The following is a 15482-nucleotide window of genomic DNA, read 5'->3' on the forward strand; positions in this document are numbered from 1 at the left end:
CCTTACATAAATGAGCCTCCCAGCTGATGTCAATAGGATTTCTAGTCTCTTTCCCACTCCTCAGCATCCTTGGGTCCTCAGAGAATATAATCAAGCACAGGAGACTGTAACAATCAGGGTTTGGGGATTATGTAGCATCCAGGCACAGCCTTGAGGAGTCATGTTTGTTGACATTAGGTTGACTACAGCTTTACAGTCATTTTACACATGACAGCATGTCAGCTGTGTAAACCTCACTGGAACAGGAGATTGCCTATGACTAGCTGCTGTGAAATTGAAATGATTTCTCTGTGTCTATGTGGACTGAAAATCATGGCTATTGTTTGCCAGTTGCTGCAATTTCTCAAGCTTTTTTTCTAATTCAGTATAATTTTGTAGTGGAGAAGAGGCATTAAAGGGGCTCATGGTACCAGGTGTGTGTCAGATCCCCACTTCATCAGTGCCTCCCATCAGACTGAATGGGCTTCACTTTGAAAGCACAGATCATATTATATTTTTGTAACTTCAGTAGAATTTATTCCAGGGAAAACCTGTGCCATTGCAGAGAGAAGTATTGCTCAAGGTGACTTAGAATAACAGAAATGAGCTCTAACTGATGTGATTTCTGTAAACAACCTGTGGATTCAGGTACCATTTAGCATAACTGGTGTAGAGTTTGAGCCCATGGATTTCTGTGCTTTCAGGGTAACTGTATAATGATGGATGTGCTAGTCTGCCCGTTGCTCTGAACCAGTTTCATAAATAATTATTATACCTCATTTTTCACACTTAACAAAGCTATATAAAATTTGTGGTGTAGTTAAGCAACAGGACAATATTTTGAGTATGACTTTTAGCAAAATTTTGTACAAGTCAACTGTATTTTGCTTTAAATTAGCATAGAAAGATTGAAAATGTTTTGTCCCTTTCTGACCAAAATCTAAAGGGTTCCTCTATGGTCCATAACCTGATCACTCCACGTGTCATAAGGAAAACAGAAATGCTCTATTTTAAGTTTTTGTGATATTCTATTTCATGTGACTTGAAGTACAGTAAAGATTGGGATAAATAGACTTTATGAAATACAACATCCCAGTACAGAACATTTTATAAAGGAAAAGGAATAAAGACTCCCACTGAAAAGCTGGTGGTGTCAAATAATCATTTATTCTGCTGTTGTCGACCTGCCCCAGTCTAAATGACAGGGGCTTAGCTACCAACAGGAAACAATATTACAACAAATGCTTGCAAAACCCTGTAGAATTCCTGTCACATCAAAATCCCGTGTGAGTTGTGTGCTTTTGGCTTTTTTTTCCCTCACACATACAGAAACAATACATGAGGAAGTATTTATGCTTATCAAGAAAGAAGGCCACTTTTTATGAACATAGCACATCTTAAACTGCATGTCTGAAGTTTGGGTGAATTTCGGGGCTGATGTCACATATTGTGCTCAAGAGCTTTTTCATCATGCTCTCCATGTTCTTATGGTAGCTGCTCGTGAGGTTTCGGATGGTTTCTGTTGTTTGCTCTTCTATTTTAGCTGAGAGGTTACCTTGGGAGCCCATTACCTGAAAAGCAGAAGGCTTCTGAGCAAAATAAAAGGTTATATATGACTGTTTATTGTACTATTTTTCATCATCTAGCATAAGCATAACACAAACACGTCACAGTGCTTCCTAACAGTAACGGTATGATCTAGGCTGAACTGTACACACAAAAACAGGATTAAAGGCAACTCTTTCATATGCTCACAAGCAATGGGAATCTCCCCATGTAATGAAAGTTTCCCAGCTCAGTGTGGTAACAACATCGTAATGTTTTGTCTTTTATATCGCTCTTTTTAATTTGTTTTCTATTTTAATGACTAGTCAACTGAGTTCTATCACCCGTGTGCTTCATTTGGCCTCACTGAGAATGCACATGAGCACAGCTAGGGAGCAAAACATGGGAAAGCCTTCCTGACAATGCATAATTACAGTTTCAGAGTACTTGAAATGTCTTCAGCAGTTAGTGATGTATAACCCTCAACAGGCCTCAGACAAGGTCTTTTAATGTTACATTTTCTTATCTGGCGAAATACCAGACAGCTTCTGGCACAGTTAATATCAGGACATTCGCTTAGAATTTAATTGACTCTAGACTCGCTGAACATTTTAGCAAGGTTATGTTATAAACAGATGCACACGTTCCAAATCTGTGACTTTGCTCCCTCCTCCCCCACTGCCCCAACATCCCTTGAATTTTTCCCTTATGGAAAAGTCCTTCAGATACCAGTAGAGAAATTGTTTTTCACCTAAAGAATTCCGTAGGGGAAAGCAGGAGACTTTTCTGTGTGCTGGCAGAATAAGAAGGGAATAAGTAACATATTCTTGTTCCTGCCATGGTTCTCTGGGGTGGACCAGCAGGTGAAGCTAACCTGTGATACATTAGTGGGATACCTAGAGGATGACCAGAAACAAGGTCATTAGCTTTATTTTCCATGTGGTTTTAGCCCAACCTAGTGCTTAAAAGAAGGAAAGCAACTGAGTTAAGATCTTTTGCTCAGCTCACCCTCGCAGTTCCATTTATCAGTACCTGACAGTGTAGTAAGACATTGGTCTGTAACTCACATGTAAAATACTTCAGTTCGGAAGAAATGTAAGTTGTAGACATTATAGTAAGTACTGGGAAAAGATTATAGTTTTCTATAGTAACTATTTTTGGCTGACATTTTGTTTTAGCTTTTAGACAAGTTGCAAGGGTCACATATGGGAAAGGCTGTACAGCTTAGGCCAGATTTATGAAGCTGATTTTTTCCACTGGGAAAAATAACTTTGTAGAGATCCCAGATGGTTGCATGTTATCCAGCTACTAAATACTTTTCAAAAACCTCAAGAAAAGTATTATAATTTTAAGAAGAGCCTCTGCAGACCTGCTCTCTCAGCTCATGCTAACATTGTAACTTGAGATAGTAAATTCTTATTCTTCTATGTGTTTTCCCCCTTTTTTTCTGCTTCTGAATATGGAGACCCTTTTCTTTTCAGAATGCAGACAATGCTTAGTTTATGATTCCTGCTGACCTTGAGGGTCTGTCCCTTATTTTGCCTATAGAGGTTTTATACCAGCATCATTCCAAAGTTGCTAAAATATTGCATTGACTTGGAAGCCACAAAATTCAGAGCTAGGCTGCACATCTCCAGAGTTCACTGATCTCAGACCCTGAGTACAAACACCATGAACACCAGCAAACTTGGTTTGAGATGCAGGCTAAAAATTTTGCATGTTTTGAGAAAGTGTCATCCATATTGTCATTCTAACCTCAAGTTACTTGTTATTTTCTGTAGCTTTTTTTAATTCTCGATGGATGCGGAACATCTCACAGTATGAGGAAACTTACCCCAGTTTGGATATGAGCAACACAAAGTAAGAGAAGGAATAGCATTAAATGAGACTGTGACAAAGAATTAAAAATACCTGTGTCCAAATGCCCAAGCAAGTAAACTGAACTGGGCATCAGATCTCCCCCTGCACTGGCTTTGCTGAATCTCCTGAGTGCCTTCCAGACACAGGTTAATAATGATGACATTTGTCTGGGTAGATAAATGTTCGACATAATGGGGTCAGGGAACGTGAAGGAGGACGGTGATGATCTTGTACAACATGCTGTCATTCGAGGAGCAATATGTCTTCTGTCCTGCTTCTGTGAAATGTTCGGTCGACAAATAGTGGCCTTTCCCTGCAGCTTTAATTTTGTTTGTGATGAAAAAATTGAGCTCACAGCAAAGCATCTGTACTCTTTTGCTATTTAAGACCTAAAACAAGAAGTCTGGCTCGACTGAAAAGGTGAACAAATTTTAGAGGTGTTTTTACTTTATTTCAGTGTCAGTAAACATCTGAAATTGTACATATGAGACAGTTCTACCTGGCCTGCTTGTGTGACAGTGTGTGCTGGCAGTGTATGTTAGAGGTTTGTGTCTATATATGTTCCTAAGGCTTGTGATCCCTGCTGGAAAATGGTTTATGACAGGTTTGTAAAGCAGTTTTTATTCGACCTCTTTGCCTTTTTTTGTTGGAAAAAAAAGCCAAACTACTTGTTTCCACAAGTAGTTTCCCTGCCTTTGCACGGTAGAAGCTGGGGGAAAAAACAAGAGCAAATACATAAGAGGAAGGTCACCAGGTAAAAAGAGAATGGTTTGTGAACTTTCATGAAAATACTAGACAAAAATGCAAGGTGCCATAAATGTATTAAATGGCTTTAATTCAGATATCAAAATATCAGCCAGACCACTTCTACTATAGAAACATAGTGGAAAAACTCTAAAATTTTGGTGATTTGAGTTGATAAAAGATGCAGTCTTGTATCAAACAGCTGAAGTGGAACAGAAATAGAAAGAAACATTTTAAACCTTTGCTTTTACTGACATCCACCTTACTGAAACCTCCAGTTTCAAGACAGGAATGAGGTCTGCAGTTACAGAAAGAGCACCCAAAGGTATTTTTCCTTAAGGAAGATATGTCTTCAAAGTACGAGCATGAACCAAATATGGAACCTGGACAATTTTAGTGGTAAGAGTCCACAATTTCTTCTACATATGCATTCAAAGCCTGTGAAAAAGTAAAAATTAGGCATATGCTCACCATAGGGTGATATCTCTGTGTTTAATAAGTATGATCACATTGATTTGCAGAAGTATCCATGTAATATTGTTGGAAGCAATTTGGTTTACCATTGAGCAGATTGACACTACAAGAGGACATATGCATGTTTCTTACTTACATTTGTTTGCTTGCTCCTAAATTCCTTCTCCCTCTGTAACCTGTAGTGGTCTATCTCGGCTGTGGCTTCTTCCTTGGCCTGCTTCAGCCTTTTCCCCTTTCCTAGTGGGGGAAGAAACCGATTTATTTCATGCTATCACTGCATCCCAAAAGATGAATTTCTCTAAAACAGGGGATTTTAGATGGCATAATAAAATGTTGACTTTTCTGAAAACTTTGTCCATCAGCTTTATTTACACAAGAGTGGTCAGAACAGCCAAAGTGATTTATGTAAAGTACTTTTTGATTGACAGCCAGTCATGCAAGGACCCATCTTCTGAGACCAACTTCCAGTGCAGAAGCACACATCAAATGAAAAGTTTGTGGGTTTGCTAACAACAGAAGTCTTTTTGCAACTACACATTTTCTCGTAACACAAATGCATTTTTTTTAATCACAGCTTGGTGTTTAAATAAATATCTATCTTTTCTTTATCAGCAATAGTAGCAGCCAGATAACAGATTTTAGTTGTCACTGATGGGAAAAGACGTTATTCTGTAAGATTTGCTGTATTGATTGGTTGCCAGCATCCCTTCATCCCACACCAACTGGATTCTGCTTGGAGCTGGCAAATTTCCAGAATACTTCAAGATACATCTTAACCATTACCAATCTGAGTTGCAACCTTCAGGCTTTGTCCTTTTCTTCCCGCACCTTTTTCCTACCTAACCTTTGTCCAATGCAGAGGTGAGTGATTAAGAGGAAGTCAATGGTATCCTCTACCAGTGCACAGAAAATATGAAAGCGATTCAAAAAAACTTTTTTTTTTCCTTTTCATTTTAAAGAAGAAGGTGATCTTTTTAAGGTGACATTTTAGGGTGTAGTGGAAACAAGAGCCTTCCTCCTGACCCGGTGTGTTTACATACTTAATTTTGTTTGCTGAGAATAGTTACTTTGTTTTAGGTAAAACACTATGGATTTGTCAAATCAAGTGCACATAAGTCACTGCAGGACTGGGCATAAGGTAGTTCCTGGGTCTAGCAAGTATGTTATGGAAAGGATAAAAGGTTTGATGGGAATGTGATGTTTAAGGTTTTACATGAAGGAGCTGGTGAAAATGTCATAAAAACCCCTATGGACTTCTCTGTCTGCCTGTTTTGTATAAAGTTGGTAAAGTTGCATGGATTCTGCTATACTACTTTGTGAGGAAAAAGTCATTTTCTGACTGATGGGACTGTAAACCTCTTGCATTGAATGTTGATATGTTATACTTGAAACACCTGTGCTGACGCTGATTTTTGGAGTCTCTTTCTGTATGGCTACAATTTTAGGAGTGGGGGGAATAAGCTTGCTCCCTTTTCTTAACAGGAGAAATATCTTTGATGTCTGAAAAACTGCTTAGTTGCTTAAATTAGGATATCACAAGGATGAAAGGGGCATCCTAGGCAACTTGATTTCATGTGTGACACATCAATTAATTTACTTATTGTAACCAATTCAAGCATAGAAGGTGAAAGGTACCTTTTCTGAAGTCCTAAGGAATGTTTTCCACCTAGGCTAGGAAGAAGACCATGAATATTTCTGATTTTTTTCTCTAGGCTATTATACTGAATTGGTTACACCTGAGCTGGGCTTCTAAAACCTTATGAGGTGTGGCATATAGCAACCTGCTTCCACTGAGCATGGCACAATGAGGAAGCTCGAGAGGAAGGCTGTTGGTTTTAATACATTTGAGACTCAGCAAAAGCCTGGGTAAAATGCCTGATCCAGCAGGAAACTACTTGCCCAAGTTGATGGCTTCTTCCAAAGTCATCACCTGCAGATGGGTGAGTAGAAGTGGAGAGATGCCTGAAATGTGAATTACCTTTTCAAGTCTTGATTCCTGGACTGTTTGCTTTTGTGGCCATGCTTATTGTGGACCCTTGGGTGTGTGGCTGTATACAGGCTTTTTACAGGAAGGAGCAAACTACTGAGGAACGAGATAGCTTTATTGACTCTCAGTTCATGAGTGCAGGGCTCTCTTGTGTAGTAAATTATATTTCTCAGAGTCCTTCTGCTGTTGAGCCACTGTGCCTATGCATGAAGGGGAGAGAGACAGTTTAAAACTTAGTGGGTATTTTCCCAGAATTTGTATGTGTTGGATAAAGGCTGATTCCACCATCTTCTGCCACTCACTGTGTGAAGTGTTGGGTGAACAGACAGATTTGTGTAAGAGCCTGACATCAGTCTGGACAACAAAATTTGGAACCAGGTTTAGGTCTATATTTTGAAGTTTCCCTTATTCTCCTCTCCAAATTTGGAGCTGATCAGCCTTTTGTAGAGTTTTCCTCTAGGAGTGGAGCCGGGGGGTGATTCTCTGGAGCTAGCATTCGGGGGGAAGAGACTATGATGAAGCTCTGCCAATTTCACCAGCTGAGGAACTGGATCTCTATATCAAATTAAATTATTTCAAAATCAGTGGGATTTTAATTTCAAATTCCATCTGGGGGGCCATCTGTAGTAAATATGTTGCATATTTGGCCACCAGATAGATAAATATATCCTTTTAAAATGCACAAAATGGAAAGAGATTTACTGTAAAACAGCAGTTCACTTGCCTCTGACAATGTAGGTAGTGAACCAAAAAGTATATATACCTACGTGTCAGTTCTTGACAGTGCACTGGAGTAAGCACAATACATAGGGTGTCACTGTGGAGCAACAGCCATTTCATTTTACCATGATGCCTTTAGGATTGGCACAGCAGGAACCTGCTGCTTCCTATTTAATTAAGTGGAAAAGCTGTGAGTAAATTACTGCTAGTTCAACAACGTTGTGGACAGAATCGGCAACTGCCAACATATGCGACAGTGCATATGCTGCACCTGATTAAGTTAAGCAGAAACTAGAGCTTAACCTGCTGTTCCACTAGAGACAAACCAAAATTAATTAATCAGTCTGTTGTTAACCACTTGTCTGCTACCTTAGTTGTGCAGTACGGGACTGCCTTTTCAAAGCCTTACTGATCTGCTGCCTTGGGTTCTGTGCAGAGCACAGCCAAGCTGAAATCAACCCTTACCCACTGAAGGGTGGCAAAGCATTGAAATTCAGCCAAGATCATGCAAAAAGAGGACAAGAAATACAGGAAGATGGACAAACCAACCTCTATGGTCATACAGGTGAGGTACATAAAGCTCCAAGTTTGAAGAGATTTTGCCTCAAAGGGTGTGCTGTGGGGGCCCTGCCCCTCTGGTTTGCTACTCTCCCTCTGTACCTCCTTCTGTCCTTGAAGACAGGGAGCAGCAAAGCAGCTGTGCTATGCTTGGTTTCCTTGTCCACTCTTGCCCATGATTATGGTAGCTGACAGCCTATAAATTTTTAGGCATCATGTAAAATTGGCCAAATCTTAACTTGCTGTAAAAGCCAGCCCTGTGTTAGATTTTCTTGCCTAATGTGGGAAGGTATTATCAGCATGGAGAAAGGCTGTGTTCTTCTTTCTAGGTGTTTCTGTGATGGTAATGAAATACCTAGCTCTGGTTAGATCCAAAAGAACTGGTGTATTTTAGATTATTGGGGTTTTTTAGATCTTGCAAGAAAAAGACAGTAGGAGGCAAAAATGTTGCATTCTAATTTGTTCAAAACACTAAGTTATCTTACTTTCCAAAAACTGCAATGCTAAAATTGGCTTTTTTGTTTTCAAACATACTATCTAGGCTTCTAGCTGAATTTCTGCATAGAAATCAAATCATTTGAAGAAGTTGTGAAATATTAATCATATTTTCTTAAAATAGAACAGCTTCAGTTGTCTTCAAGAGTGCTAAATTGTCTGCAAATTGGGATTTGGGGATGCTCATTTTGTGAAGACTTTTGTACTTTTAATAAAATACAATAGAAGCAGCTGATCAGTATATATAGGGTTTTTTTCAGTAGATAAAATAGGTCTTGGATATTATCCAAGAGAGTGCCATGGATATAATTCTGCTTATTATATCTTATTTTGATTAACATTTGGTTTTAATCTGATTTCCTGAAATCTTTCATCTCAGTTTTCATTTTATTAGGCAAGAGAAATTCAAGCCAAGCCATAAAAATCTATAGGAAAACAAACGTTGCTAAGCCCAGTCTTCATGACACATTTGTTTCCTTTGTTTTAACCAAAAGGATTTTCGGGAATTGATGTCTTGGCTCTGACAATGCTCAGTTATTTCTGGGATCCAAATTATGCTTTAAGTAAAAATGATAGATAAAGCAGAGCCACATTCTAAAGGCCAAAGAATTGCAGACTGGGTTGGTTTGTGTTTAATCAATTTAATAGTTGCAGTCTTGCACGTGTGCATTTACTAACTAATTAATTGAACTATTATTAATTTGTCAGGTATAAGGGATATGGGCTAATGATACAGTAAAGATATTGCAAGCCAGGATAAAGGGTATTGAGCTAGAAATATGAAAAAGCATGTATAGAGGAGCTTTAGCTTTATTTTTGCTTTGTTTCATGTTTATCAATATAATTTTACTTACTGTTTTTTCAGTTATTTCAAGTGGGGTTTGAATTACAAACAACTGCACATATGTCAGCAAAAACCAGGCCTATTATCTGTTTATATACAACATTATGTGTGTTCACACTACATTTTGATCCGGTTATGTATCAACTGTAAACACTGAAGGGTAGTTTTGCTATTCACATTTCCTTGAAAATGCCTTTTCCTGGTTGTGTCCCATGAGCAACCTGCCATTCGTTCTTCTGACATTCCAGTATAAACAGGATAGCCAGACTCATTGGTACAGGGGTGTTGTGCAGTGCCTGTTTGTGGTGACAAAGGAGGTCACAGGTACAGTTTAGCAGGGACAGGACTGCATTGGCACTGCCTGGACGGGTTCATTGCTTTCACTTGCAGCCCAGACCTGCTGAGCCCAGGCCCTGAGCAGAAGCTGCTGATCTGAACTGGTACCGGGTAGATCTGGGCTGGCAATTTCTGGGGTGAAGCAGCACGTCCTTGCCTTGTTTCACCGAACTCTGTGCCCAGGTTAACCACTTGTACTGGATATATCAGTTGCATTTCATGTACTTCCTTTCATCTTAGCTTTCATTCTTAGAGACAAACTCTGCAATTTGATCTAACTGCAGAATCACTCTAAGGGAGAGACTGTTGAAGTAATTCCAATTTGGCATAGCCAGATTTGCCTCTAAAAGAATCCCTTTTGTCCTTGTCCCATAGGATTTAAATTATGGTGGTATTGTTAGATATCTAAGGTGGTGTAGTGACATTGTTATGAAAATACTGAAATTATGACAACATAGGACTTTTTAATTTTATTTTGTATCTTCACTGCAAACCTCTTGTAATGTTGAATGCAATGATTGTCTAGGTATAATTATTCTGCTAGTTTAGCTATAATGCTTGGTTTGGCACAAAATGCAGGGTGGATTTATTGAAACTGTTTGCCCTTGATCTGCTATACCCAGGAATAAAATCTTTTGGAAATTCCTGAAGTTTTTCATGGGATCATATGGAGCTGCTGAGGCTGGAAGGAATCTACAGGGTATGCTCCAAAGCCCTGCTTGGAGCAAGGGCAGCTTGACTGGGACCATATCTAGCAGGTTTTGAACATCTCTGAGATTGGAGACTCCACAGGCTCTCTGGGCAGCCTGTTCCTCCCTCGCAGTTATTGATCTGTTTTCTTACATTTAAATTTGTTTATTGAATCTGTTATTTTTCTTAATAATTTTTGTAAATGCAAGAAAAGTATGGCCTTAAAAGGAATAGAGAAGAAAGTCATACTGATGAATTATTTTCACTCTAAACATTTTTACTGATAGAAAAATTTTAAATAGCTGTTTTTCTGTAGCTGGTTATTAACTCCTACCACTGTATTAGTGTTGAGGTAAGCGTAGGTAGTGCTTTAATTGAAGTTTCTGACTCAGAGGGATCTTGAAGATACTTTATCTGTAAGAAACCCTGTGGTTATCACAAGCACTCCAAGTAAGGCTGAGATGATAACAAGGGAGCGTGTCTTTTACAGAGTAGAGTAAATGTACCTGCAACTGTGTCTGGATTCTGCAAGACATTCATCTTCAGTCATTACTTTTATGTTATAATGATAATTTTCATTTTTGAAGTTCCTTAAGGTTTGAAGCCTCTTTTTTAACTGTCTGTTTTAGAAAAAGCTAAACTGACTCATCCAGTTTTAAAAACAAAACCAAATGAAATTAAAGCAACAAAAAAACCTCAAACCAAAAGTAAGGGGTAATCAACTTCAAGCTATCATAGTTAAAGGCAGTCTGTGTTCAGGCCAAACTCCCCCTCACTCCACTGGGGCTGTGTCTTTCCAGGTCATATGCTTTCTTGCTTTAGGGTACAGTGTGTTTCCTCTGCCTTACATAAGAAGGGAAAACACACCCCTCCCAGCGCACCTGTTTTGCCTATGTAAGGATTAAATCACTTCATTATCCTTTGCTTTCAGGCTTGCATTTGGGAGAGTTCTGTTTTATGAAGATGAATTTTTTTTTCTCTCTCTATTGCTTCTGCAAGGCACAGGCAGTGGTTGGGTGCTCAGGGAAGGGGACTTGCCTTTCTACATGTTTTTTTGTGTGCTGCTGTACAAATTGAGATGTCACACTAACAGTTAATGAACACACAGCAATGCTGATTCATGTGTAGAAGGGATACAGAAACTACAGAAATTATTTCTGTTTGGCTTCCATTTCTCCCTGGAAAACAAAATATATTCTTTTATCACACTCTTGCCCCACATGACATCGTCATGCATTTTAGTTGAGTTCTGCAGCACAGTCTTGTTTCCTGCTGCTGGTTTCCAAAGCAGGGTAACTCCATGAAACAGTATCAGTGTTTCAGTGGTAATGCAGGTCAGTGACTCAAGTGGTTGGTGCCTACACTCAGGAGAATAATTACTTGCACCATGTAATAAAACTTCTATAAATGATCTAGTACAGTACTGAGAGTGCTTGTGATTTTACTGATTACTATCATAGTGCTGAAGTCTCTCTTTTGTTTTCATATAATTTTTTGAAGTCCAGCTGAGATTAGGAGACAAGTTACTAGATTTTGCAAGTAAAGAGGAACATTTTAATAGGACTTATGGAGAAAAATAGTGTTTGGAGTCTGGTCCTTCAGAGCTGGAAGCCAGAAGCATGAAGAATTCTAGTTTAAATAGCTAGGGAAGGCAGTAATGACATTATTGGCATTTAGATAAAGCAAGAATAAATCTGGCTGACAGGACAAATATAAAAAAGAAAACCTTTTTAACATAATAAGGTACATGTGCATACACACACAAACAGAGAATTTTAAGCAAACTCTGAATGTTCAGGTCTGGTTAAATGCCTGGTTGCAGTCAAGGCACAGCGTTAATGCATGGATACAGATGAAATAATGTTTTTCTGTGATCTACTGTAATTCTGAAGAGCTTGCACTTGAGAAGTACAGTAAAACCAGGCCAGCTACTTACTTTTTTTGGCTTCCTCCAGTTTGTCCTTGGCACGTTTTTCTGCCTGCAAAAGCTGCTGGATTCCCTGAGACTGGCTGGTCATGCTGATTGCTGAGGCTGGTGAACTTCTGTGGAGAACAGAGCTGGGAGGGAGTTTTATGCAGCTGCCAGGCTCTTCCTTGTGTTTTTTGTTCTGCTTCTTATTACAACAAGCTTCCAGATTGCACCAAACCAGCTGGCTCTGCCTGGATTGCTGCTGGGCAAAAAGGCCTGTTAGTGCAATTGGAAAAACACAGCAGCAAGGCTGAAAGGAATGTTCTCTCCTCTTCAGGGTCACAGAGATGTTGAAGTGTCCAATTAACACACTGGAGGAAAAAAAAAAAGGAACATTTCAATTAGCTTGTATTTTAATGGGGATTTTTTTTCTTTTTTAATCTCTTCTTGCTGAAGTAGAGTATAGTTGATCTTGTCAGAGGAACTGAGGAGAAAAAAATTGTTTATTGGATTTTTCTTTTAATTAAACTTTCCCCCAATGTGAAGAATCAGACTCAGTCAACAATTAATTTTGGTTGAACACCATGATCTGCTTGTAGACTTCTCTTTGGTGTTACTTCTTAACACTATACGTTAGGGTTTTCGCTTAAAAAAATCTTCAATAGAAAAGAATTTATTATGACTAAAATTTAAAAAAGCAGTGATGGTTGAGGTACACTCTGCCTTGTAATCTACCACGATGGAGATGAGTGCTGGGGTGGAAAGCTGTGGGATTAGCTCTAAGATCCAGACTCTTGGAAGGTATGAATGGTGGCCTAGGTTTAAGTCATAACACACACAATGGTCAAATGAACATCTGAGGTGGCTGTAGATGCACATCCCACTCCCTACAGAAGGATAGTGTTTTGTGAGCTACTACGTGAACAAGCAGCAATTTCATATTCTCAATCCTTATTAGAAAAAAAAAATCCAACTCTCAAAGGTACTCTTGCCATTGCATAGGAGAGGGACCTGTCAAGTTGCATAATTAAAATAGATTTACTTTTGTAAAAAAGTATGTCATAGCACTAGTCAAGTATATTTACTATAAATTTATTCAAGATAGAGTTCTGCCAGAATCAGAGATCACCTTCTGATGTAAATGTTTTTTTCTTCATCCAGAAACAGTGTGAGATGCTTTCTCATCTCCAGCACTGAAATCAGGGGTTCGCTGTACCTGCAGGAGAAGAGACATGGCACTATTTTTAGAAGATTTTAATGCGTAGCCTTGAAGTTTATTTTATTCAGACTCAGAAGACGAAGTGATGATCAGTTCTACAGAAAATGTGGAAACTGTAGGGTTAGGAAGCCTGTTGTGCCACTGGGACTCAGCTACAAGTGATATTACTGGCAAAGAAAAGCAGAAGTGGAAAATGAAAGTAAAAAATGAAGAGATTTGGTTTACTTGGGGCAGGAAACTTTAAAGCAGTAGTTACTTAAAAATTAAATAGGAAGTGGAAATGTCAGGCTTGTCTCAGACATCAAAAGTATATTCCAGGCAAAGGGTCTTGTCAGGCAAATCTCATTGCTACAAGGAATGTTACAAAACTGCTAGGAAATTAAACTGTTTCAGAGCTTTGGACTTGGTTGAAAGCATCATGGGTCAAACCTTTTAAATTTTCAGAGCAGTTCTCAATGCCGTAATTATGTTATGTGGGCCTCAGTAACAGCCTGAATTTTTATATTTACAATCTGTTAATTAATATTTCACAGAAAATAGTTCTATATAATGAATTTTTATGGGAAAAAAATCCACCCTTCAACAGACTATGAAACTTTTCTATTGAGAAAAAAATTAATATAGTCCTTCAGTAGATCATTTGAGCTGTGTATATCACAGTTCACACAATTCAATTTTTCTCTGAATTAAAAAAAAAAAATCCCAGTTTATAATTTTCCTTGTGATTGGTTCACATACAGTTTGGTGGCATGCCATGCTGGCACTCCTCATGGCATCAGGCACCTAGTACACCTATGCAGGGGAGAAGATGATAATTTATTTGGCTGGTGCTTATATATAGGTTTTGTTAGACTCCACACAAAGTACTGCCACTTAGAACTAATTTCAAACTTGTCTGATGATGTCGGTGGTGACCTCAGACTATGTTGACATGGCACCTCTGTGAATCCCACTTCATGGATAATTCATTAAAATAAAGTAGGTTAAGCCAATGACTGACCAAACAGGCTCTTACTTCATCACACAAGCTCATAAGAAACTTCTTTGTGTCGTAGTTGCTGCCTTTCTTTCCAAGCCAGCTCCAGACTCATTAAATTAGAGAAGAGAAACCAATGTGATGACTGGTGATGGGGGGAGGAGAGGTGTTAGCAGAGTGAGAGAAGGCAGAGAGAAGTGTTTTTAGTTTTGTTTAAGACTCCTTTTCTTCTCAGCATTTGGCCTACCTATCTCAGTCTCTGGAATTTCCTGAGTCTTTTCTGGCTATCCCCACTGACAGAATGGGAAAAATGGGCTCAGTTCTGTCATTCTCACTCCCTCAAAGCAAAGCTGTACAGCAAGGAAACGAAGAGTCTTACAAGGGATGAGAGACCCTGCTGAGCTCTCCCTGCTCACCCACAGCTTGTAAAGCAGAAACACTCTAAATCAGGTATTTCTAGTTTAGGTGGAGGCTGTGCAGCTGCTGTTTTATCTCTGCAGAGGGATGGTCAGGGACAGTTGCTAAGTTCACCCCAGGTAATTCAGATTATTTTATTTGGAAAAAAATCTGCTTGCTGTAACTCAGATTGAGCCTTACCTAGAATGAGTGTACTAACTTGTCAGTCCACCTACTGCTGTGCAGTAAAGGCAGTGCTGTGGCACCCTTTTATTGTGGTTTAAGTGTGCACAGACTCTCTGGTATGTAGGAGGGCAGCAGGCAGAGTTTCTGCTGAAATGTGTTTAAGTAGAAGGTCTCCCATTGCCTCTGTGACTGTATTTCCCAAAGCACACACTTTTTTTTTTTTTTAATCGCTTCTTTAAATTATAAAACAAATCCTTTCCAAATGAGCTGCAAGGACTGCTAAGTAGCAACCTTTGTTCAGAATACAGCTTCAAAGCAGCGACACTGATTCAATGATAGCAGCATGTAAGGCAGGGCAGCTGCTGCGGGTGCTTTTGTGTCTCTGTGCACCTTTTGTTTTGTTGCTCTAGAAAGGCCTAAGTAAGGAAAAGCAGGGTGCACACCTGCATGGCTTCCTGCAGCACGATGGGGACTGCTTTTCTGATGAAAATGGAACACCTTCAAACAGAGTAAGACCTATCATGCTGAGGAAGAGTAATGGGCTCCTGTTAGCATTCATATCAA

The 15482-nt window shown here is 39.1% G+C and overlaps 1 protein-coding gene across 1 annotated transcript; it reads right to left on the minus strand.

Annotated features, from left to right (window-relative positions):
* Positions 1-1127: 1127 nt before the first annotated feature.
* ATP6V1G3 (ATPase H+ transporting V1 subunit G3) lies at positions 1128-12347 on the minus strand. Its single transcript, XM_017832876.1, has 3 exons — positions 12169-12347; positions 4739-4839; positions 1128-1550 (listed from the first exon to the last, which is right to left on the minus strand). Exons 1-3 carry the CDS (start codon positions 12248-12250, stop codon positions 1377-1379), a joined length of 357 nt encoding a protein of 118 aa, XP_017688365.1. The 5' UTR covers positions 12251-12347; the 3' UTR covers positions 1128-1376.
* Positions 12348-15482: the final 3135 nt, after the last annotated feature.

This window comes from Lepidothrix coronata, unplaced genomic scaffold, assembly GCF_001604755.1.
Source record: "Lepidothrix coronata isolate B3197 unplaced genomic scaffold, Lepidothrix_coronata-1.0 Scaffold209, whole genome shotgun sequence".
NCBI lineage: Eukaryota > Metazoa > Chordata > Aves > Passeriformes > Pipridae > Lepidothrix > Lepidothrix coronata.